This window comes from Entelurus aequoreus, linkage group LG09, assembly GCF_033978785.1.
Source record: "Entelurus aequoreus isolate RoL-2023_Sb linkage group LG09, RoL_Eaeq_v1.1, whole genome shotgun sequence".
NCBI classification, from domain to species: domain Eukaryota; kingdom Metazoa; phylum Chordata; class Actinopteri; order Syngnathiformes; family Syngnathidae; genus Entelurus; species Entelurus aequoreus.
In genome coordinates this window covers 78615344-78639637 of record NC_084739.1, presented here as the reverse complement: position 1 = coordinate 78639637, position 24294 = coordinate 78615344, and the positions used below count along the sequence as shown (strand labels likewise).

The 24294-nt window shown below is 38.6% G+C and overlaps 1 protein-coding gene across 1 annotated transcript in view; it reads right to left on the bottom strand.

Moving 5' to 3' along the window:
- Positions 1-24294, bottom strand: part of LOC133656966 (calcineurin subunit B type 1-like) — a 50433-nt gene that overhangs the window by 6969 nt on the left and 19170 nt on the right. Inside the window, exons 2-4 of the mRNA XM_062057854.1 lie at positions 22003-22042; positions 4235-4411; positions 2404-2463 (exon numbers count right to left, since the gene is read on the bottom strand). Coding sequence (XP_061913838.1) covers positions 2404-2463; positions 4235-4411; positions 22003-22042 — 277 coding nt within the window. The remainder of the gene's footprint in view (positions 1-2403; positions 2464-4234; positions 4412-22002; positions 22043-24294) is intronic.

The following is a 24294-nucleotide window of genomic DNA, read 5'->3' as shown; positions in this document are numbered from 1 at the left end:
AATAATAGTAGTAGTAGTAATAGTAGTAGTAGTAGTAATAGCAGTAGTAATAATAGTAGTAGTACTAATAGCAGTAGTAGTAATAGTAGTAGTACTAATAGCAGTAGTAGTAGTAGTAATAGCAGTAGTAGTAGTAGTAGTAGTAATAGCAGTAGTAATAGTAGTAGTAGCAGTAGTAGTAGTAGTAGTAGTAATAGTAGTAGTACTAATAGCAGCAGTAGTAGTAGTAGTAATAGCAGTAGTAGTAGTAATAGCAGTAGTAATAGCAGTAGCAGTAATAGTAGTAATAGTAGTAGTAGTAGTAATAGCAGTAGTAATAATAGTAGTAGTAGTAGTAATAGCAGTAGTAGTAATAGCAGTAGTAGTAATAGCAGTAGTAGTAGTAGTAGTAATAGCATTAGTAGTAGTAGTAATAGCAGTAATAGCAGTAGTAGTAGTAGTAGTAGTAATAGCAGTAGTAGTAGTAGTAGTAGTAATAATAGCAGTAGTAGTACTAGCAGTAGTAGTAGTAGTAATAGCAGTAGTAGTAGTAGTAGTAATAGCTATAGTAGTAGTAGTAATAGCAGTAGTAGTAGTAGTAGTAGTAATAGCAGTAGTAGTAATGGCAGTAGTAGTAGTAGTAGTAGTAGTAGTAATAGCAGTAGTAGTAGTAGTAGTAATAGCAGTAGTAGTAGTAGTAGTAGTAATAGCAGTAGTAGTAGTAGTAGTAATAGCAGTAGTAGTAGTAGTAATGGCAGTAGTAGTAGTAGTAGTAGTAGTAGTAATAGCAGTAGTAGTAGTAGTAGTAATAGCTGTAGTAGTAGTAGTAGTAATAGCAGTAGTAGTAGTAGTAATGGCAGTAGTAGTAGTAGTAATAGCAGTAGTAGTAGTAGTAGTAATAGCAGTAGTAGTAGTAGTAGTAGTAATAGCTGTTGTAGTAGTAGTAGTAGTAATAGCAGTAGTAGTAGTAGTAATGGCAGTAGTAGTAGTAGTAATAGCAGTAGTAGTAGTAGTAGTAGTAATAGCTGTAGTAGTAGTAGTAGTAATAGCAGTAGTAGTAGTAGTAATGGCAGTAGTAGTAGTAGTAGTAATAGCAGTAGTAGTAGTAGTAATAGCAGTAGTAGTAGTAGTAGTAGTAATAGCAGTAGTAGTAGTAGTAGTAATAGCAGTAGTAGTAGTAGTAGTAATGGCAGTAGTAGTAGTAATAGCAGTAGTAGTAGTAGTAGTAATAGCTGTAGTAGTAGTAGTAGTAATAGCAGCAGTAGTAGTAGTAATAGCAGTAGTAGTAGTAGTAATAGCAGTAGTAGTAGTAATAGCAGTAGTAGTAGTAGTAGTAATGGCAGTAGTAGTAGTAGTAGTAGTAGTAGTAGTAGTAGTAGTAATAGCAGTAGTAGCAGTAGTAGTAATAGCAGTAGTAGTAGTAATAATAGCAGTAGTAGTACTAGCAGTAGTAGTAGTAATAGCAGTAGTAGTAGTAGTAATAGCAGTAGTAGTAGTAATAGCTGTAGTAGTAGTAGTAATAGTAGTAGTAGTAGTAGTAATGGCAGTAGTAGTAGTAGTAGTAGTAGTAATAGCAGTAGTAGTATTAGTAGTAATAGCAGTAGCAGTAGTAGTAATGGCAGTAGTAGTAGTAGTAGTAGTAGTAATAGCAGTAGTAGTAGTAGTAGTAATGGCAGTAGTAGTAGTAGTAGTAGTAGTAGTAGTAGTAGTAGTAGTAATATCAGTAGTAGCAGTAGTAGTAATAGCAGTAGTAGTAGTAATAATAGCAGTAGTAGTACTAGCAGTAGTAGTAGTAATAGCAGTAGTAGTAGTAGTAATAGCAGTAGTAGTAGTAATAGCTGTAGTAGTAGTAGTAATAGTAGTAGTAGTAGTAGTAATGGCAGTAGTAGTAGTAGTAGTAGTAGTAATAGCAGTAGTAGTATTAGTAGTAATAGCAGTAGCAGTAGTAGTAATGGCAGTAGTAGTAGTAGTAGTAGTAGTAATAGCAGTAGTAGTAGTAGTAGTAATGGCAGTAGTAGTAGTAGTAATAGTAATAATAACAGTAGTAGTACTAGCAGTAGTAGTAGTAGTAGTACTAGCAGTAGTAGTAGTAATAGCAGTAGTAGTAATAGCAGTAGTAGTAGTAGTAGTAGTAATAGCAGTAGTAGTAGTAGTACTAGCAGTAGTAGTAGTAATAGCAGTAGTAGTAGTAGTACTAGCAGTAGTAGTAGTAGTAGTACTAGCAGTAGTAGTAGTAATAGCAGTAGTAGTAATAGCAGTAGTAGTAGTAGTAGTAGTAATAGCAGTAGTAGTAGTAGTACTAGCAGTAGTAGTAGTAATAGCAGTAGTAGTAGTAGTACTAGCAGTAGTAGTAGTAATAGCAGTAGTAGTAGTAGTAGTAGTAATAGTAGTAGTAGTAGTAAATTGTGAGGAGGTGTAACTCACATCGAAGCTTTGATTCCTTGTCGCCTTTGACACTGAACTGTGACACACCCTCGATGAACTCTGTGGCGGCAGAAAGTAAACAGAATTACACAACTGCAGTTATTACACAACAACACAGTTATTACACAAAAAGAGTTAATACACAACTAGGGCTGGGTGATATATCTGATATACTCGATATATCGCGGGTTTGTCTCTGTGCGATATAGAAAATGACTATTTCGTGATATTCAAGTATACGTCCTCACGCAGTTGCTTTTAGCTGCGGGCATTACACTGCATGCTCTCTGCCCTCTCTCTTGTCTCTCCTTCTCACAGAGACATAAAACAAGCGCACCTTCCTACATACGTCACATACTGTCGCGCGTGCAACGTCACACGCCCTCGCGGAGCAGAGAGGTAGCGGCATGGTAAAGTTAGCTGTGGTGCAAGTGGAGCGGTGCGAGTGGTAATACGGGAGAGAGAAGGTGCGAATCTATTAACTAATTAAGGAAGAAGAATTAATTCCCAAGAAAAACAGCAGGGGGTCCATCGTCTGGCGGTGGTTTGGCTTCAAGCGGAAAGATGTTGAACAGACAACCGTAATATGTCAAGTATGCGGCAAAAGCGTTGCTACAAAAAGTAGCATTACTGCTAATTTGTAGCATCATTTGAAAAGTCACCCGCTAGAGAATGAAGAGTGCTTGAAACTCTGCATGTCAACATCTCGGCCGACGCCACACCAACAAAATGCACTGACCCAATTGATCCTGGCGTCTTCCATTTCCACATCAACCAAAAATAGTCAACAACAGAAGGAGATAACGTCCGCAGGAACCTACCACATAGCGGAGGACATACACTATTTGATTTCCTATTATGCAGCTCGTTTTTATTTGACACTTATTGAAATATCTTGTGTGACCTCATGCACAAAAGTCAGCTCGTGATTAACGCGTTAGTTGTCAGCTAGTGATTAGCACACTAGTTGCCAGCTAGCAATTAGCGGCCCAATACTGTTATTTGTATGTCATTATTATTATTATTATTATCTGTGCTGTAAAGTTCAAATTTGAATGACAATAAAAAGGAAGTCTAAGTCTAATTATTGCAAAACAACAAGGTACCTTTTAAGACCAGTTTAATGTAAACACAATTATAATTGTACACAAGATATTTAAGTTTGGGGTCCCCGCTCTTTGTCTCCATCAGTTTATAAAACGTTGAAGACCCTTGTTTTAAAATACAAACTATTTCATTCTGTTTATGTGGCTCATTATTGTTATCATTATCATTATTATTAATATCATTATGAATATTCAGTTTCTTGTCTGTGTGACTCTGTTTTAACTTCCTGTAGCTTGTTGCCTACAATTGCTCATTATTGTGTTCTTTACTGTATGTGTGGCCTACAATGATACTAAATTAATTTATATAAAATTATATTTTAATATAATATATTACATTGTATTAAATTATATTTTAATACGGTATATTAATATTAATTATTAAATTATAAAATAACTTCAATTATATTAAATTATATTATATAAAATTATATTAAACTACTTTATATTAAATTAAATTATATCATATTAAATTGTATTACATTTTGTTTTAATACAATTTTATATGATACATTATATTGTATTAAATTATATTTTAATATAATTTAATATAGTATATTATATTAAATTAAAGTATATTAGATTATACTATATTGAATCATATTAAATAAAATTATATTTAATTACATTATACTACATTAAATTGTATGAAATTAAAGTATATTCAATTAAAAATAAATCAAATCAAATTATATCGAGCTTTCTTGTGCCAGTGTGGCGCCCACCTTTAAAGTCCACTTCGCCGTTGCCGTCCGTGTCGAAGATGTCGATGACCCTCTGCACCAGCGGGTTCTGCTGCAGCTCGGGCAGCGACATGAACTCCTCCACGCTGAGCGAGCCCGAGTTATCCAGGTCGAGTTTCTTGAAGCGCTTCCCGAGCCGCTTGATCTCGTCAGGATCGACTGGGGGAGAGAAAAGATGAGAGTTGAGACACACTTGGTTCTTGCTCACAATTACACAAAACAGGACCTTCTTTTTTTTTTTTTTTAAAGATTACTGCGATCTAAAATGCCTGAGTGAGTGTTTTCTCAAAGTCGTGGCAAAAAATTGTTTTGAAGCTTACAACATTAAATCGGAAAACAAATACTGTGTTGATGTTTTGCTCATTTTACACCACACAGACCTAAAAGTGGACACTAGGTGGCAGTAAAAGCACATCCTCAAATTATTGTACTGTTTTATTCATGATAATGATAATAAGCTGTCTGTTGCAGACATTCTCTGTGTATGTTTTATGCTGAAAAGTGTTGGTCTGTCTTCAACATTCATTTATGTTGAAACACACTTACCCATGCACACTAAAAGAGTTTTGAACTGTGTGAGCGATGTAAAGCGTACATTTTTGTTGATTAATGAGAGATGACGAAAGAATACCATCACACTTCAGCATCTCTTTTATATAAATGCTTTATATAAATGCTGCCTCTTTGTGTTGCAAAATGGAAATCTGTTCTTCATGGTCTTACCTTGGATAAATACATGTCAAAAAAATATATATACCGTAAATTCCGGACTATAAGGCGCTACTTTTTTCCTACGCTTTGAACCCTGCGCTTTATAAAACGGTGCGGCTAATTTACGGATTTTTCTTCGCTGACTGCCATAAAAATACGAGTTTTTATTAAATACATGCAAAGACACTTGAAAGGTGTGTTATTGTTTGTGCTATAGCGCCATCCTTTGGACGAGTTCGCCCATGCAGGTGCAGCTGGGTGAATGCCTGCAGTACAAGTGTTTCCTGCTGTTTAATGCTTTGAACCGGAAGTAGAAGTGCTGTTCCGTCTTCTAGCCGTCCATAGTGTTTCTACATGTATGGATTCTTCATTCAACACTGTTTGTAAGTTTTACAATAAAACTAAAACAATTCTTACTTGCTGAACCGTCCCATGTGGGATGTCTGTAGGTGTTTTCATGCATATCTGCACGTACTATCGTAATGTAATGAAGCTGGCATCGTTACCATTAAATAATATACTCACACGTTTACAAGTGTCTGTTAGTATTATTAACTTACAATTGCATTCTTTTTACATTGTTCCATTTTCACAAATTCTTCAGTAAATTCCCCAAAACGTCACCGTGGAGTTATTGAGTCTGTTTAGCTGATTGGGGAGCTAGCTTGCGCATCTAGCGGGTCCATGATGATGACTTCTGTTTTGTTTGTTCAGCCATTTTACTGCCCTGTTACAGAGACTGTTTGGAAACAATTAAAGTATGTAAATAAACTTTCACAATTTCACAAAGTACATATCAGCGGCTTATACTCCGATGCGGCTAATATATGGAGTACCCAGAAGGCTTAGTGCAGTAGACAGGAACAGGAAGTAAGTCAATTGTGCTGTTTAGGCAATAAAGAATTGCAATATTATTACACGTTGCTGTTCCTGCTTGCCGATTGGCGAAAATTAGGTCGATTGGCCAAAACGTGCGAGGCAGGCACTGGACAAAGTTGCGAGGCCGCGCATAATCCGCAGAGATCGGTTGAATTTGCGTGAATTGGCGCGCTTGGGACATCGAACGCTCGTGGAGGGAGCAGCTGAGGGGGCATGAGCTAGTCCTTACTAATGAAGTGTCGCCATGGAGCCGCCACTTCCAACTAGGTCAAGGACATGACCTCCTTACTGCAGAGGGTACACTGTGCCCTGGTCCAACATGTGTGTGCCAAAAACTAACTCATTTACGGGTAAGCCTGAACCATCACTATCAACCTGGCCAATCACTCTAACATGTTACTTAGGATAGGATAGGATAGGTCTTTATTGTTATTGCACAAGTACAACGAAACTTTGTTTTCAGCACAAACCCGTTCAAGATTAGACAAACAGTGTACAGGGTTACAGAACAGGAACGCCAATGAGTCGCCACAAGGCGCCCCGTAAAAGATGGGAAAAAGGTTAACGCTGGGGAAGGATGAGTAAAAAAATACAATCTAGACTGGGCTCCTAAGGGGGCCCATTCTGGATTGGGAAAAAACCTCCATAGCAAAGCACATATACATATTACAACGTACATCTCGAGATATCTAGCAACAGAGGGGAGGGTGTGAGGGCCATGGTGGCGGGCCGAAGCTCTCAGGCGCTGACCATCCTGTCATCACCCCTATGGGATTTGCGTTAGCCAGCTGTTAATTACTATACAAACCAAGGATGTAGTTATTACTGGTTAGTGGCCAATTATCGTTTAAAATTGTAATTATCCTAAAACCGTGATTGAGTACCAAATTTCGATAAACTCATTGCTAATTCCTGGAGAAGCGTTGGTCGCTATCTGCCGGTTATCTTAAATGCTAGCATGACGACATGCCACATTAACGTTTTTTCCCATTACAAACATCATAACCCAATCTAAACTTGTGTAAACACACCAGAGCAACTAAGATACTCAATTGTGCACATTGAACCTACTGTGCTTTCTTAAGAGTGACACATTTGAAAATCCATACAAGGGCGTGTCTACGACAGGAAGTAAACATACGTGACATTAGGGCTGGGAATATGGCTAAAAAATGTAGCACGATATAAGTGACGTAAATCAGTTGATATCGATAATTATTGATATTTTATGACCTATTGAAAATATATTAAATGTAAAAAAAATGTTTATTTAAAATGTAACCGTCCTCTGATTATAATCCCCTCAGCTATCAAGGCAGAAAGGAAATGTCAACACAAGCATGGAAAACACTCAAACAATGTCAACAAAATTGTAAACTTAACTAAACCTAACAATAAGCTCTTAAAAAGAAGGTGCAAAAATAAGGAATATGTAAGAAATGCTTGATAAAGTGTAAGAAAATAGTGCAAAGTGTGAAAATAAACATAGAAAAACCTGAACTATTTTCTACAGGTTTAGTGCCAGGAAGTTACAGCTGTGCTCTAAAGGGTGAGCGCTGCTAAGGTGGTGTGGTATTAGCAGTGTTGGGTTAGTTACTGAAAACCAGTAACGAGTTACAACTACTAGTTACTTTATTTCAAAAGTAACTCAGTTACTAACTCAGTAACTTACACCAAAAAGTAATGAGGAAAAGTAACTACTTAGTTACTTCTTTTCCCCCCCTTTTTTTTAAGGCTCCCATTAATGCCCTTTTAGCCTTCATTTCAGTACTGTTATTGCACTGGAGAATAATACCATCTGTTGATCAACTTGACATGCATTTGCATCACTGAACTCAGAAAGCAATGTGCTCTACAGACAACACACAAACAATGTGGTCTACAGACAACACACAAACAATGTGGTCTACATACAACACACAAACAATGTGGTCTACAGACAACACACAAAGACAAAGATATGTTTCAAAGGGCCAATTTATTTCAGGCCAGAAAAAATTGACAAAACTATTTTAAATAGCTGCAACATAATGGCACTTTAACTTTAACTCTAAGTAGATAGGATCTTTGATCCAAGACACAACTTACATTTAACTAAAATGTTATTTTCTTTGTGCTCGACAAAAGAAAAGTATTGAGAATGTCTCCATGTTAAAAAACTCGACTTCTGGCTTCACCATGATGTCTTGTTAGTTGTTATGAGAGTAGCGTATGTGTGTGTGTGTGTGTGTGTGGCCCTTTAAGATATGACAACATGTGAGGTGAGTGACGTCAGTGAGTGAGTGGGCGAGAGACGTGAGGGAGCGGCGACAGTGAGTGCGTGCAGGTGTTCTAGCTTGGTGGATGGCTGCGTCCAATAAAGTCACAAAGTTGCAACAAACCGCCGGGCTCTTCATTCACCCTCAGCTGTAAAGACCCTCTTCTGGGTAAAGTGAAGGTTGTTAGCCCCGAAGTACGACTCTGGAGGAACGTTTCCCCTGCGGGGAGGCGTGCTTTCCCCCACCCACAGAAAGCACGCCTCTTATTTTCCACCGGAGCGCTCCAATAAAACACACTCAGATCTTCTGTTTCTAGCCGATACTACATAAAAATAACGTAAAATAACACAGTAACGCATCATGCAGTAACGGTAACTGAGTTACTGCATATAAAAAATAACGCGTTGGATTACTAGTTACCGCCGAAACTAACGGCGTTACAGTAACGCGTTAGTCCCAACACTGGGTATTAGCGGCCTTGGTAGGGATGAGCGCCTTGCATCATTTACAGACCACTTTGGTCTGACTACGGTCCCTTTGAAAAAATCCCCAAAACTGCCATACTGTCCAGGTGACTCTTCATTTTGACTTTCTCTTTTCACTCCATGCAAAGAATCAACCGCTAGACAACAAGAGGGCGCAACCAAACTTGATATTTGACACTGTTACCTGATTGGCTGTTAGCGTGTCACTCCCACTGACCAGTGATCACTTCCTGTGTTGCTCGGTTACCAGAGAGCGTGTGCCTTTGTTCATGCAACCAACCTTGCTTCGCAACTTCCGGTTTTGTCCGACGAAGAAGAAAAATAAATGATCAAACGTTTTATTGAACACATTTTTTAACGATATATCGCAATATATACTGATATTATTTTATCGCCCAGCCGCTACGTCACATAAACTGAAAGTGAAGCACGCTGTTTTTCCTTTATCATTAAGAAACCCTTAAAAAACTTAAAATCCAAAAAGGACAAAGATAAACATATTTAAACACAAATAATAATTTGGCTATCAAGAAGCAAAACAATATTCAACATTTCTTCTCGCAAGGAAAGCATAGTGTGTCTGTTTATTAATAAAACTTGGTTAAAATATTTTAGCGTGTGTCTAAGTACTGTTTGAGCACACTTAACAGTACCACGATAATAATGAGAACCGTGATATGAAAACACGCTGTAATCTGAGCCATCCAGCCGCCTTCATACAGCCGCTCTAGCAGGCTCCGGCTCGGGTGGCGTGCTTACTGACCCACATGAGGGCCGCCTTGTTGCAAGCGTCGATAACAACAGCGGCGCGTGCCAACTGTCATGGCCGCAGAGAGCGAGACGTTTCCACGACAACGGGGGAGACGAGAGGCAGGAGTGGGTTGTGTTTTTGGGGTTCCGACGACCCGGGCAGCGCCGCAAAGAGGGTCGGAGAAGAATAAACTGCTCCTAATAAGCAATTTATCATATACATGATTCTGTTTACAGTATATATTTAATTGCTCAATAAAGCACACAACATTTCCAATTTGTTTTAAACATCAAGTCTGGAGACAAATATGATGATCCAAACATAACAAAACTAAACTAATATTAGTTTCAAATATTTCTGAATGGTTTTAAATTAATTAATTGTCATTTAATATATATATTTTTAAAAACTAATATGTACAAAAAAGCATCACAATTAGCTAACCAAAATGTGATTGTTGATAGAAAATGAACTTGGAAAAACAACATACTGAACCTGTCTGTAGCAAGATGATGAAATTGATAGGTATTTTGTGTAATGTTCATCGTTTTATTGATTATTCTTGTATGTTGACATTGTACTATAATTTAATTTATCCACACATAATGTATTAGTCATTAGTCTGACCTCACATGGACAAAGATAAGACCGTCCGGAGGAAAGTTCTGTGGTCAGATGAAACAAAAATTGAGCTGTTCGGCCACAATACCCAGCAATATGTTTGGAGGAGAAAAGGTGAGGCCTTTGATCCAAGGAACACCATTCCTACCGTCAAGCATGGTGGTGGTAGTATTATGCTCTGGGCCTGTTTTGCTGCCAATGGAACTGGTGCTTTACAGAGAGTAAATGGGACAAGGAAAAAGGAGGATTACCTCCCAAATTCTTCAGGACAGCCTAAAATCATCAGCCCGGGGGTTGGGTCTTGGGCGCAGTTGGGTGTTCCAACAGGACTATGACCCCAAACACATGTCAAAAGTGGTAAAGGAATGGCTAAATCAGGCTAGAATTAAGGTTTTAGAATGGCCTTCCCAAAGTCCTGACTTAAACGTGTAGACAATGCTAAAGAAACAAGTCCATGTCAGAAAACCAACAAATTTAGCTGAACTGCAACAATTTTGTCAAGAGGAGTGGTCAAAAATTCAACCAGAAGCTACCAAAAGCGCCTTATTGCAGTGAAACTTGCCAAGGGACATGTCACCAAATATTAACATTGCTGTATGTATACTTTTGACCCAGCAGATTTGGTCACATTTTCAGTAGACCCATAATACATTCATAAAAGAACCAAACTTCATGAAAGTTTTTTGTGACCACTCGATCACAAAAAAATTGGAGTTGTAGAAATTATTGGAAACTCAAGACAGCCATGACATTATGTTCTTTACACAACTGTATATTGTATATCTATGTTTATGTACGAGTATGTACATTTCTTCGTTGATTTACCAACAGTTTTCCATATTTTTTTTTTTTACATCTTCTTCTTATATAAGACACAGTCATGACTTATCTACCATTGTGTAGATTACAGGGGTGTCCGAACTACGGCCCGCGGCGTTCAGTTTGGACCGCGAGACGTCACAAGTTTAATAATGGAACTGGCCGCCACCTTGTCGACAACGTGAATAATTCAGGTAAAATGACCATGATTTGTACTTTGAAGTGAACACAGCACAGCACTTTTACACATGGCCCAATCCTAACAAGCTTTCCCACTCATGGCGCAAACAAACCAACACAAAAAGTCAACACACATGCTCACACATAACACAACCTGTTCACTGAACTTTGTGGATATCATTAAAAAAAAAAAAAAGTCCAAGCACAACACATAATTCTAAATTACACTCATTTATATTCTCTGCGATGCATGATGGGGAAAATGCTAAACAATGTCTCCACACTTATTCACGTTTGGTAAAGCAGGGTTGCGACTCCTCCCCCTCGACCCAACGTAAAACAAACAGGAGTAAACTAAACAATTGGTAACCCCACTTAAAATGCTGCATGAGACACGACACATTGATATAGTTCCGTGAAAATTATTGTCTTCTGTGCACATTTTTAAAAAGTGAATTGACAAATGAGGTACTTGATACATAGACACGTTTTTACTTATGCTTCATCATGTTTTTTGTTCAATAATAGATGGGCTGTGACTAGAGATGTCCGATAATATCGGACTGCCGATATTATCAGCCGATAAATGCTTTAAAATGTAATATCGGAAATTATCGGTATCGGTTTCAAAAAGTAAAATTAATGACTTTTTAAAACGCCCCTGTACGGAGTGGTACACGGACGTAGGGAGAAGTACAGAGCAGTTGCGTCTCCCAGTCTTACTTGCCAACCCTCCCGATTTTCCCGGGAGACTCCCGAATTTCAGTGCCCCTCCTGATAATCTCCTGGGGCAAACATTCTCCCGAATTTCTCCCGATTTCCACCCAGACAAAAATATTGGGGGCGGGCCTGCCCAATCACATAATATCTACGGCTTTTCACACACACTAGCGAATGCAAGGCATACTTGGTCAACAGCCATACAGGTCACACTGAGGGTGACCGTATAAACAACTTTAACACTGTTACAAATATGCGCCACACTGTGAACCCACACCAAACAAGAATGACAAACACATTTCGGGAGAACATCCGCACCGTAAGACAACATAAACACAACTGAACAATTACCCAGAACCCCTTGCAGCACTAACTCTTCCGGGACGCTACAATATACACACCCCGCTACCCATTACACCCCCCAACCCCCCGAACCCCGCCCACCTCAACCTCCTCATGCTCTCTCAGGGAGAGCATGTCCCGAATTCCAAGCTGCTGTTTTGAGGCATGTTTAAAAAAATGATGCACTTTGTGACTTCAATAATAAATATGGCAGTGCCATGTTGGCATTTTTTCCTATAACTTGAGTTGATTTATTTTGTAAAACCTTGTTACATTGTTTAATGCATCCAGCGGGGCATCACAACAAAATTAGGCATAATAATGTGTTAATTCTACGACTGTATATATCAGTATCGGTTGATATCGGAATCGGTAATTAAGAGTTGGACAATATCGGAATATCGGATATCGGCAAAAAAGCCATTATCGGACATCTCTAGCTGTGACTTAAATTGAATTGCTTTGTAGAGACACTGAGATGAAGTCTAAGTTCATTGTGTTCTTCATGGTGTTTTTGAAACTGCACCGATTTTTTCCTCAGAGTTTTCAACTAACTTGAAACGTTTTTGTCAAGAGGATTAGTTGTGATATGTACATTTTCAGAATGTAAGAAAGAAAACAATCTGGAGTTGTCGTAGTTGTATTTTTAAGTTATCATGCCATGATTTTACCTGTCCAGCCCACGGTCCATGCGGCCCCTGAGCTAAAAAATGAGTTTGACACCCCTGCCTTAGGGTCTTTTTGACCTGTCCCGCACATGTAGTTTAAGTCTTTTTACACTGGCATGACAATCCCACATTACAAATGGAAATACACATTCAGGAAATGCACTTCACAAGAGGCTCCCAGCTACTATGCAAATGAGGCACTTTGAGGAAGACCTAATGTAACTGTGAATTAACATTTATGATCTCATAAACACCCACATCTGTGTTACTAGGCAACCGGAACCCAGCAGACCCCCACCTGGTAACCAACGCAGGTCCTGAGGCTGCTTTTTTATGAGTCGTCGTTTGTTGACGACAGCGGCACTACATTAAAATATTATTTTCTGATTCCAACTGCGACATGACTTCAGTAGTCTGTTGATGACTAAAAACAATAACTTGCTGCTTGAAGCGTCCAAACACACAAAAGTAAAGCTTTGAAAACGGGGTTGATATCCACGCCAATTATGAGTTGGACACATGACACGGGGACTCATTAGCATAATGGGTTAGCACTGAGCTGCTGCGTAGGTGAATTTAAAAAAGCTGGTTATATAATACAGGAAAAAAACAACCTTTTTATCAAACGCATTTGTTATTGATATCGATATTGATATCGTTTTATCAAATTTCATACTTGTATAGGTACCCAACAAATTTGGTTGAGGACCGCGTCACGTAAAATCAAATGGCAACATATTTCGATACATTTGCTACATGTGAAGTCACGTCCGGTTGCAGACTCCACACCGACATAAGCACTTGGAGGGCAAACAGTCGTATTTGTCGCGGTCTGCTTGTACGTAATGTTGTAATTTTCCATGTCAACAGAGCAGGCATGCCTGATATAAAACGCTGAAAAATAGGGCTCCACTTTTGAAAATAGCTAGCCTGATGCTAATTTACATTGGATATGCTATATACATGCTACTGATTAGCATTAGAGATTTTACATGGCAATTTCAACACTGGTAAGGAAAACTACAACCAAGATGCACGTTACAATCAAACAGCTGGTTCGTAATAAGTATAATACTTACAGTATGAATACTTTCTAGGGATTAACAAAAGACTACATCAGCACATTTAGCCTAATGGCAAAGACTACTTCCGCCCTACGGAGACAGACTTATGACAGACTGAAAAAAATGCATGCTTGCAAATGAGATTCGGAAGTAAAAGGAAACACGATATAACAACTGTACAGCACAGTTACCAGTACGTGCTAAATGTTGATTTAAAAATGGATTTGATAATTAAACGAATTAAGTTTTATTATTACATGAACACACAAAAGTACCGAAAATTGGTAGAGTTGATTACTGATTCTGATTCCTCGGTAACTGGAATTATTACTGTGCCGATGAAAACGTGAAAGTTACCCATACCTAAACATGAGTAAGTTTCCCGCCAACAGCTGGGTAGTTACTAGGGATGGGTACAGAATTCGTTTGGAAGCACACGATTGGCTAAAACAGGAGTGTCAAACGTACGGCCCGAGGGCCGGATCAGGCCCGCGAACAAAATTTTGGAATGAATGAAACAGCTGTTCTAAATGTGTCCACTGGATGTCGCAATTAGGATGTCCGATAATATCGGACTGCCGATATTATCGGCCGATAAATGCTTTAAAATGTAATATCGGAAATTATCGGTATCGGTTTCAAAAAGTAAAATGTATGACTTTTTAAAACGCCGCTGTGTACACGGACGTAGGGAGAAGTACAGAGCACCAATAAACCTTAAAGGCACTGCCTTTGCGTGCCGGCCCAATCACATAATATCTACGGCTGTAGCGGCTACTCTTGCATTCAAAAAGTTCGAAAAAATTAAAATAAATTAATGCAGAGTAGTCTTGAGGAGGAGGTGTTTGACTCACTAAATTGCTTAATAAGCACTCGCGAAGATATGTCGAGATTCCAAATGATCATAATTTATTTTCACAAACAAAAAATATTCTCCGTGGTTGACTTTCAACATAATCAAAATACCTTATTTAGCGTGGCTTCAAAATAACTTGTTTAGCGGTGAACAAACTGTTTCACTCCTCACTCCTTCAACATGATAGACAGACAAAGGGCCCCCAGCTGTCCTGTCTTCTTAATTATAGGAGGAGGAAGTGGCTCACCAGGAGGAGCGTGAGCAGCTGAAAACAATCAGTTAATCACAATGAAATCTAAAACATCCAATAATTTATCAACATAATTATTGAGATTATTTGATTTAATTGTCAAAACAATTAATAAATAAATAATATAGATAGGCTCCAACAACGGCTTTTCACACACAAGTGAATGCCAAGCATACTTGGTCAACAGCCATACAGGTCACACTGAGGGTGACCGTATAAACAACTTTAGCACTGTTACAAATATGCGCCACACTGTGAACCCACACCAAACAAGAATGACAAACACATTTCGGGAGAACATCCGCACCGTAACACAACATAAACACAACAGAACAAATACCCAGAACCCCTTGCAGCACTAACTCTTCCGGGACGCTACAGTATGCACGCCCCTGCTACCCCCTACCTCAACCTCCTCATGCTCTCTCAGGGAGAGCATGTCCCAAATTCCAAGCTGCTGTTTTGAGGCATGTTAAAAAAAATGATGCACTTTGTGACTTCAATAATAAATATGGCAGTGCCATGTTGGCATTTGTTTCCATAACTTGAGCTGATTTATTTTGGAAAACCTTGTTACTTTGTTTAATGCATCCAGCGGGGCATCACAACAAAATTATGGCATAATAATGTGTTAATTCCACGACTGTATATATAGGTATCGGTTGATATCGGAATCGGTAACTAAGAGTTGGACAATATCGGAATATCGGCAAAAAAGCCATTATCAGACATCTCTAGTCGCAATAGCAATTATTTGTATCTTTGAAGATGATGCTACATATGTACAAAATAAACCTCATGATGTTAGTACATCAGTCGAGGAAAATGATCAACCTACATAAATAACATCCTGTAATTTGATTTTGATACATTTTTTTTATCTTGATAGATTGAAAATTAACACCAATGAGTTGACTGATGAACATTATCATATCATTTATTTAGAAAATATAAATAACGACAAATAAATTATTAACCGCAACATGTAAGTGTAAAAAAAAACAACAATATTAGGATTTGTACATTTGTGCTTGTTCTATTTTTAAACAAAGAAAACAATCTGAAGTTGTCTTTATTTTTAAGTTATCGTGCCGTGATTTTACCAGTACGGCCCACTTGGGAGTAGATTTTTCTCCATGTGGCCCCCCATCTAAAATGAGTTTGACACCCCCGGTCTAAAATGTCTGGCTAAGACAAGAAATCAGGCTTCAGGGAGCCAGGGCAGTAAAACTATACAGGAGAAGTCTGATCTGTTGTCCGAGTACTAGTCTGCATTCGAGCAGCAGCATTCTGGACCAACCGGAGTCCTTACAGATTTGTGTGAGAGAGGCGAGCATAAACGTGGTAGTAATCGCAGTATAAACGTTTCTACACCGTGCTGGGAAGTGTGCCAGTGGAAGGAGTGCTTCTCCGTGTTCTTCAGAAAACCAGGTCAGTCCCAGGACTAAAAAAAGGAGACCCTGTAGAGGAGAGGGCGGCCACGTCCTGCTTTCATAATGCACAGCTCGGCCTGCATGTAGCCGGGCAGCGCTCCATGTTATTTATAGCAACGCAGTCATTAGAAAACCCCCGACAAACCCTCACCATCTCAGCTGTCACTGCTGACAGAGGCTCCCTCCCTCAGGGAAATCCCTTAGCAACGAGGAAGTCCGAACCAGTCACCCCTGCAGGCTGCTCCATACAGGCTGTTGGTGAAACAGTGGCTAAACTGAAGGGCCTACGCCTACTATCGGGTAAAGTATCCCACCTAAACTGTGCGTGTGGGCGGGGTTTGTGGGTCTAATGATGCAAGCTCCCGCAAGTGGGCCATTAAACATGACCCAGGCTCAGCGAAACAGACGATAGTGTCACTCTGATGCATTGACGGGATAGAAGCCACCAGAAAAAAACAACAACGGCTGTCTAATCCATCATTTGATGGTAGCCACTCACGATGTGGGTCAAACACAACCAGAACGTAATGGCTTGAAATGAAGCGCGACACAAAATATAGGACAGACGAGAACACGACTGTCTCTTTAAGAGAATGCATCTCTTTGGTACACTGCAACAGATTGCAGCTAATGAATGACTGAACCACGCAGTTTTCTCTTCATAGTAGGGCTGGGCGATATGGCCTTTAATTAATATCTCGATATTTTTAGGCCATGTCACGATACACAATATATATCTCGATATTTTGCCTTAGCCTTGAATGACCACTTGATGCATATAATCACAGCAGTATGATGATTCTATGTGTCTACATCAAAACATTCTTGTTCATACTGCATTAATATATGCTCATTTTAAACTTTCATGGAGAGAGGGAAATCACAACTAAGTCAATTTAGCAAAACTGTATTTATTAAACAATTATTAATCAGTGGCACAAATATTCACGTCATTTCCAAAACAGAAAGTGCAAGATTGTCAGAGACATTTTAAAACAAGCTATTAGTGCACTTTTGTGCATGATGTCACTAAGATGACATATCAAAATAACACTAAATTAAAGTGCACTTTTCGTACAGAACGCCACTACAATAGTTTCAAACAAATAAAAGTGCACTTTTGTGTATGATGTCACACAAGATATTTCAATAAGTGTCAAATAAAAATGAGCTGCATAATAGGAAATCAAATAGTGTATGTCCTTCGCTATGTGGTAGGTTCCTGCGGACGTTATCTCCTTCTTTTGTTGACTATTTTTTTCATAAGGTGTTGGTCTTGAAATGGTGGCTTGGGCATTTTGTTGGGTGTGGCACTGAACGGAGATGTTGACATGCGGAGTTTCAAGCACTCCTCATTCTCTAGCGGGTGACTTTTCAAATGATGCTACACATTAGCAGTGCTGATACTTTTTGTAGCAACGCTTTTGCCGCATACTTGACATATTACGGTTGTCTGTTCAACATCTTGCCGCTTGAAGCCAAACCACCGCCAGACGATGAACCCCCGTGCTGTTTTTCTTGGGAATTAATTCGTCCTTCATTTGTTACCAGATTTGCACCTTTTTTCTCTCGTATGACCACTCGCACCGCACCGTTAGCACCACAGCTAACGTTACCTATGCCACTACCTCTCTGCTCCGCGAGGGCGTATGACGTTGCACTCGCGAGAGTATGTGACGTATGTAACAAGGTGCGCTTGTTTTATGTCTCTGTAAGAAGGAGAGACAAGAAAGAGTGAGTGTAATGCCCGCAGCTAAAAGCAACTGCGTGAGAACGTATACTCGAATATCACGATATAGTCATTTTCTATATCGCACAGAGACAAACCCGCGATATATCGAGTATATTCGATATATCGCCCAGCCCTACTTCATAGTGTTTGAAGCAAAATATAATACAACTACCGTATTTTCTAGACTATAGAGCGCATCTGTATAGAAGCCGCACCCACTAAATTTTAGAAGAAAACATTTGTTTCCATATATTAGCCGCACCGGACTATAAGCCGCAGATATATTAGTTGTGAAATGAGTTATTTACACATAATTTATTTATTTATTATTATTTACATACCTTAATTCAGGGGTGGGCAATTAATTTTTACCGGGGGCCGCATGAGCAACCCGAGCACTGCTGGAGGGCCACATCGACAATATTTCAATTAAATTTTGCCCAATATTATTTGTTATATATACCGTAAGATAAATAATAATAATAATAATAATAATAATAATAATAATAATTAATAATAATAGTAATACTTCAACATAGTGTGTGTAACAACATTCCATGACTAATATAAATAAATTAACATTAATAATAAATGACAGTAAAATAAGCACACGTATGACTGAGGAGTCATAGTGTAACTTTGTGTGGTGTTTGAGTTGTCCGACTTTTTGTGTGGCCATAAACGCACCAGTGGTTTAGTGCTATGCGTGTTGGTGACAGATGACAAGTTGGTCTTGGCCTGGTTTGTACGGCAGAAAATGACTAGTTTTTCGAGATACAATTGTTTTACTCATGTTTTTGGTGTGTTTATGTCCGAATATAAACAGTTTTGCTCAATAAAGTGATCGATATAATTCCTGGCCTCGAAGCATCTCGATAGACGTTACAATAATTGAACGGTGTTCAATTGAACGGTGTTCAATAGAACGGTGTTGACGAACACCGTTAGGGCCGCTTGTTGTCACTGTCACTCAGAGTTGCATTGCAAAATTACATAGAATAAATGTGTTTATTTTGTTTAGAATTTAGATGGGTTTGATTTGGTGTGCGGCATATTTGCTGCGCGCAGCGGACGCTTGAGCAGTGCGCAATTGCGCAGTCACGCACCTTAGAGGGAACGTTGCTTTGCAGTCCATGTCTTGTTGGAAACACGCCATTCTTAATCAACTTTTCTCTTTTTAGCGTCTCGGGTGTAAACCGTGCATCACTTGTCGCTGCATGTGCACCTTCACTCGCAGGTTACACACGGACACACGCCCATAAATAATACTTTTCAAAATAAAAGCAGCGCAGTTGTATTGCGCGCACGACATAGATGTTTTTTCAACTTTATTTTGTAATTTGTAATTGCAGCTGTTCACATTCACTCACAATCACGCACACGCATACGTCCACACGGAAGTAATACAAATAATGATTTTCAAAACAAAAGCAGCACCGTTGTATTGCACACTCGACATATATACTTTTTTAAATTTATTTTGTAATTTATAATTGGCCTCACGTGGGCCGGACAGGGACGTACAAAGGGCCGGATGCGGCCCGTGGGCCGCAGAATGCCCAGGTCTGCCTTAATTGTTTCCAAACGGTGTATGTTATAATGATAACCGCGATAATTTTGGTCACAAGAACTTTATTTTATTTATTTTGGTTGTGTATATTTGAGGGTCTCCCACAGCCTTCTAACAGCGACAGAACCTATTTTATTGCTTTTGGTTGTGATTTTTATTCAAGTGCACATTTGACACACAGACAGATGTATATTTTTCTTTTTTGCTTGTTTTATTAAACTAGGATAATTAAAAGTGTTTATGTTACAATGGTAAAATATATGAAATACAAGTTGACTGCATTTGAAAGTATATACTTGCATTATCATTAGATCAGTGGTTAATTTGGTCTTAACAATGATATTGTTTATTGGCAATAATTTGTAGGTCACCATATCGCCGAGCAAAATGTGTTATTCCCAGTAGTGCTTATTAGAAGCAATTTTGAACAGTCTAAATTCCAACATCAAGGCTGGATTAAATTTTTTTTTTAAAGTAGGAGAGGCCGTAAATATCCCCGACTGAGGTCCTTGATGAGTTCAGTTGGGGTCATTCATCATCCAACCCCTGGGGAGAAGTGCTTGGAAAGCCTGCAGTTTAAATATGGAGGATGTGCCTACAATATGTTCAAAAACCTATTTGTTAATAACGCTGTAACAATATTTATATTTGTGGGTAACTATTAGTGTTGTCCCGATACCAATATTTTGGTACCGGTACCAAAATGTATTTTGATACTTTTCGATACTTTCTTATAAATAAAGGGCACCACAAAAAATGGCATTATTGGCTTTATTTTAACAAAAAAACGTACGGTACATTAAACATATATTTCTTATTGCAAGTTTGTCCTTAAATGAAATAGTGAACATACCAGACAACTTGTCTTTTAGTAATGAGTAAGCAAAAAAAGCCTCCTAATTTACCTGCTGACCTATGCAGTAACATATTGTGTCATTTATCATTATTTTATTTTTCAAAATTATTAAGGACAAGTGGTAGAAAATGACTTATTAATCTTCTTGTTCATTTACTGTTAATATCTGCTTACTTTCTTTTTTAACATGTTCTATCTACACTTCTGTTAAAATGTAATAATCACTTATTCTTCTGTTGTTTGGATGCTTTACATTAGTTTTGGATGATACCAAAAATTTGGGTATCAATCTGATACAGAGTCGTTACAGGATCATACATTGGTCATATTCAAAGTCCTCATGTGTCCAGGGACATAGTTACTGAGTTTATAAACATAATATAAATGTTTAAAGAACGAAAGAAGATTTTGTGATGCTAAAAAATCTGTGTAATCATAGTAGTATCGACTAGATACGCTCCTGTACTTGGTATCATTACAGTGGATGTTAGGTGTAGATCCACCAATGGCGATTGTTTACATTCAGGAACCGCCGGTGAGCTACGGTGCCTAGTAAAGAATGTTTAGCTATTCCTCGTCCTGCAGGGATGAAACTTGTAAGAAACCTACTTTATTTGTCGCCATGGAGGCGAGGATTCGTGATTTAGACGTAGCTAAAACACTGCAGACTGCGGATGGACTTTAGCCGCTAACTAGCTAGCTAGCCATGTCTTAAAGGACCTCTTCCTGAGGGCGTTTCAGTGTTATAACTTCACCTTTATCGTTGGTTTTTAAGCCAACAATGCGTCCGTTCTCCCTTTTCTGTCTACACACATTGTCTGCTTGTAAGTACTCAGTGATTATGCGCTGCCGAACATGCTCCTCTGCTCGTAAACCAGCAATGACACGACGTGACAACGACAGGGGGATGGAGGACCGGTACTTTTTAGAGGCCGTATAGTACCGAATATGATTCATTAGTATCGCGGTACTATACTAATACCGGTATACCGTACAACCCTAGTAACTATACATACTAAAATGGCAAGACCCCCTTTTAAGGCAGCTATAGCTCCAGCTACTGTTACTAAAATCTACTGTTCTGCAGGATCTGCGTGAAAGAAGCTAATGCCCGCAACTGATTTGATTGGCAGTTGGCAAACAATGTTCTTCACCGCCACCTGGAGGACTAGAGTGGAATCGTATTGTCTTGCTATCGAGCTCAGAGCGTAAGAGAGTTGTACTCATTAGCCGGGCACCTGAATACAAATGATCAACTTCAGAGCCCGGACTCATTAATCAGGTGATTGCACCGAGGTCATCTTTTCCTCGTGATGGAGAGCGCCGCTGTCGTCCCCGGTGCTCATTAAAAATGGACGCAGCCTCTGGTGGGTCCATTTTTAGCCCTGCTTCTCAACAGCGTACCCACCGTGTGTCAAATGTGCCAGCGACACCAGAACTTGAAGACAAATTAAAAGTCTGATTGCTCGACAGCCAACTGAGATTATCAGCAGGTGGTGCACCAAGTAATTCCTTTATTTGTTGCCCTTTAGACTTTTAAAAAGCATATACTTACAATGCGAGCACATCTCCAGGGGGAAACTTGCTTCATTTCCCTGAGGAGAGATGAAAAGAACAGGTTATTGATAATGGCATGAGTATTGATTAAGAGTGTCCCTAATCCCGATTAGGGATGTAACGATAAACCGTAAAATGATAGACAGCGGAAAAACTTCCCGCAGTTAGTATAACGGTTTTAAATTAACAATATCGTAAAACCAAGATCGATAACACTTTCTTTGATAAAGCCACAGACCTGTGACACTGCTCATTTACTGACGACATTACCCCAATCTATGAACTTGTATTGTATTACTTTTTTTTTTTTTTAATTCAAATTGAATATATGTGTTTATGAGTACTTTTTGGGCAGATGCAACAATATTTTGATAATAATGATAACTGTGATTATTTTGGTGACATTAACCATGATATGACACTTTTATATCGATACATCCCTAGTCCCTATCTGATATTGATATCTGTCCAAAACAAAGTTCAGCATAAATCGGTTTGCACAGCATTTCAGTTGCATTTGCGCCAAAAAATAGGTTGTGCGAGTATTAAAAATAAATAAATAAATAACACAAGTGCGAATACAGAATTTACCCTTTAATTAGTGTTTTGCCCCTAAAATAAATAAATCCATCCAAATTTCATCAAACTAGATCAAAATGTTCGCCCATCTGTGCAGCATGTTTAAATTAAATTTAAACCATAACCATAACCAAATGTACAAGTGATTGATGCGGAAGTGTCATTGATGACTCTGTGCGTGCTTACAGCTGCATGTGAGCTCCTAAGTCTTCCGAGGAAAACAAGGTCTTCGTTGGATGAACTGGTCAGTAAAAGCATACTTGCCAACCCTCCCGTTTTTAGCGGGAGAATCCCGGTATTCAGTGCCTCTCCCGACAACCTCCCGGCAGAGATTTTCTCCCGACAAACTCCTAGTATTCAGCCGGAGCTGGAGGCCACGCCCCCTCCAGCTCAATGCGGACCTGAGACTGAGTGGGGACAGCCTGTTCTCACGTCCGCTTTCCCCCAATATAAACAGCTTGCCTGCCCAATGAACGGAGAAGTTAAACAGGACAATACTGCCATCTAATGGATAGCCAACGGAACACTGAAATTCAAGTATTTTTATTTTTTTTCTATGTAAATAAAATAAATAAATATATATATATATATATATATATATATATATATATATATATATAGCTATAATTCACTGAAAGTCAAGTATTTCATACATATACATATATATATGTATATATATATATATATATATATATATATATATATATATATATATATATATATATATATATATATATATAAATGAAATATATATGAAATACTCGAGTTGGTGAATTCTAGCTGTAAATAACCACGCCCCCCAACCACGCCCCCCACCCCCGACCAAGCCCCCCCCCCCCCCCCCCCCCCCCCCACCTCCCAATATTAGAGGTCTCAAGGTTGGCAAGTATGGTAAAAGACAAAAAAAATTTCACCACCATAAAACTTGACACAAACTGCACTGCGCTACGAGGGACGAAAGGAAAACTGAACAACAAGAGACAAACTTGTCATCCAAACAATACCCCGTTTGTTGACAAGAACATACAGCCATGGAAGCACATTCAGTCCATTTATTAAGCAGATGTAACACAAACCAGCCGACAAACTGCTGCTGCTGCTAGCCTGCTGAGCTAACAAAAGAGCTCAGGCAAAAAAAAAAAGGCCTGCTTGGACTCGCTGACGTCACACGTCAGTTGCAAACATGCACCATCTTTTAAAGGCACACACACACACACTGCTCTAATATGATACTAATCTCAACTGCGTTATGCCAGATATTTAAAAAATTTTAAAGTAATTATTTTACCTAGTATTTAAATACACTTGTTAAAGAGTAATTCTGTTAGTAATTAAATTACTTTTTGGTTAAGTAACGAGTAACTAGGATTACTTTTTAAAGTAATTTTCAGAACACAGCCTGTAACACAGTATCATGAAGCAGTTGGCAGGTTGGTGTTCCCGGCTAACATCTTTGTGTGGATGTCCTATAATAATGTTTACCTATAAAAACACCATTGTTAAGGGGGATTTTTTTCATGTTAAACCACGGCACATTATTTCATATTTTGTTTCTTTTTGTTCGTTTTCGAAGAAGATTGGAGATTATATTTGACTTTTCTTATATAATTGTCAATGCTTTTTCTTATCTCAAAACACCTCTTAAATTGGGATCCTACTATGCAACACCTACTTTTCTTACTTGTAGGTACTCGTTCTTGTGTATTTGGGA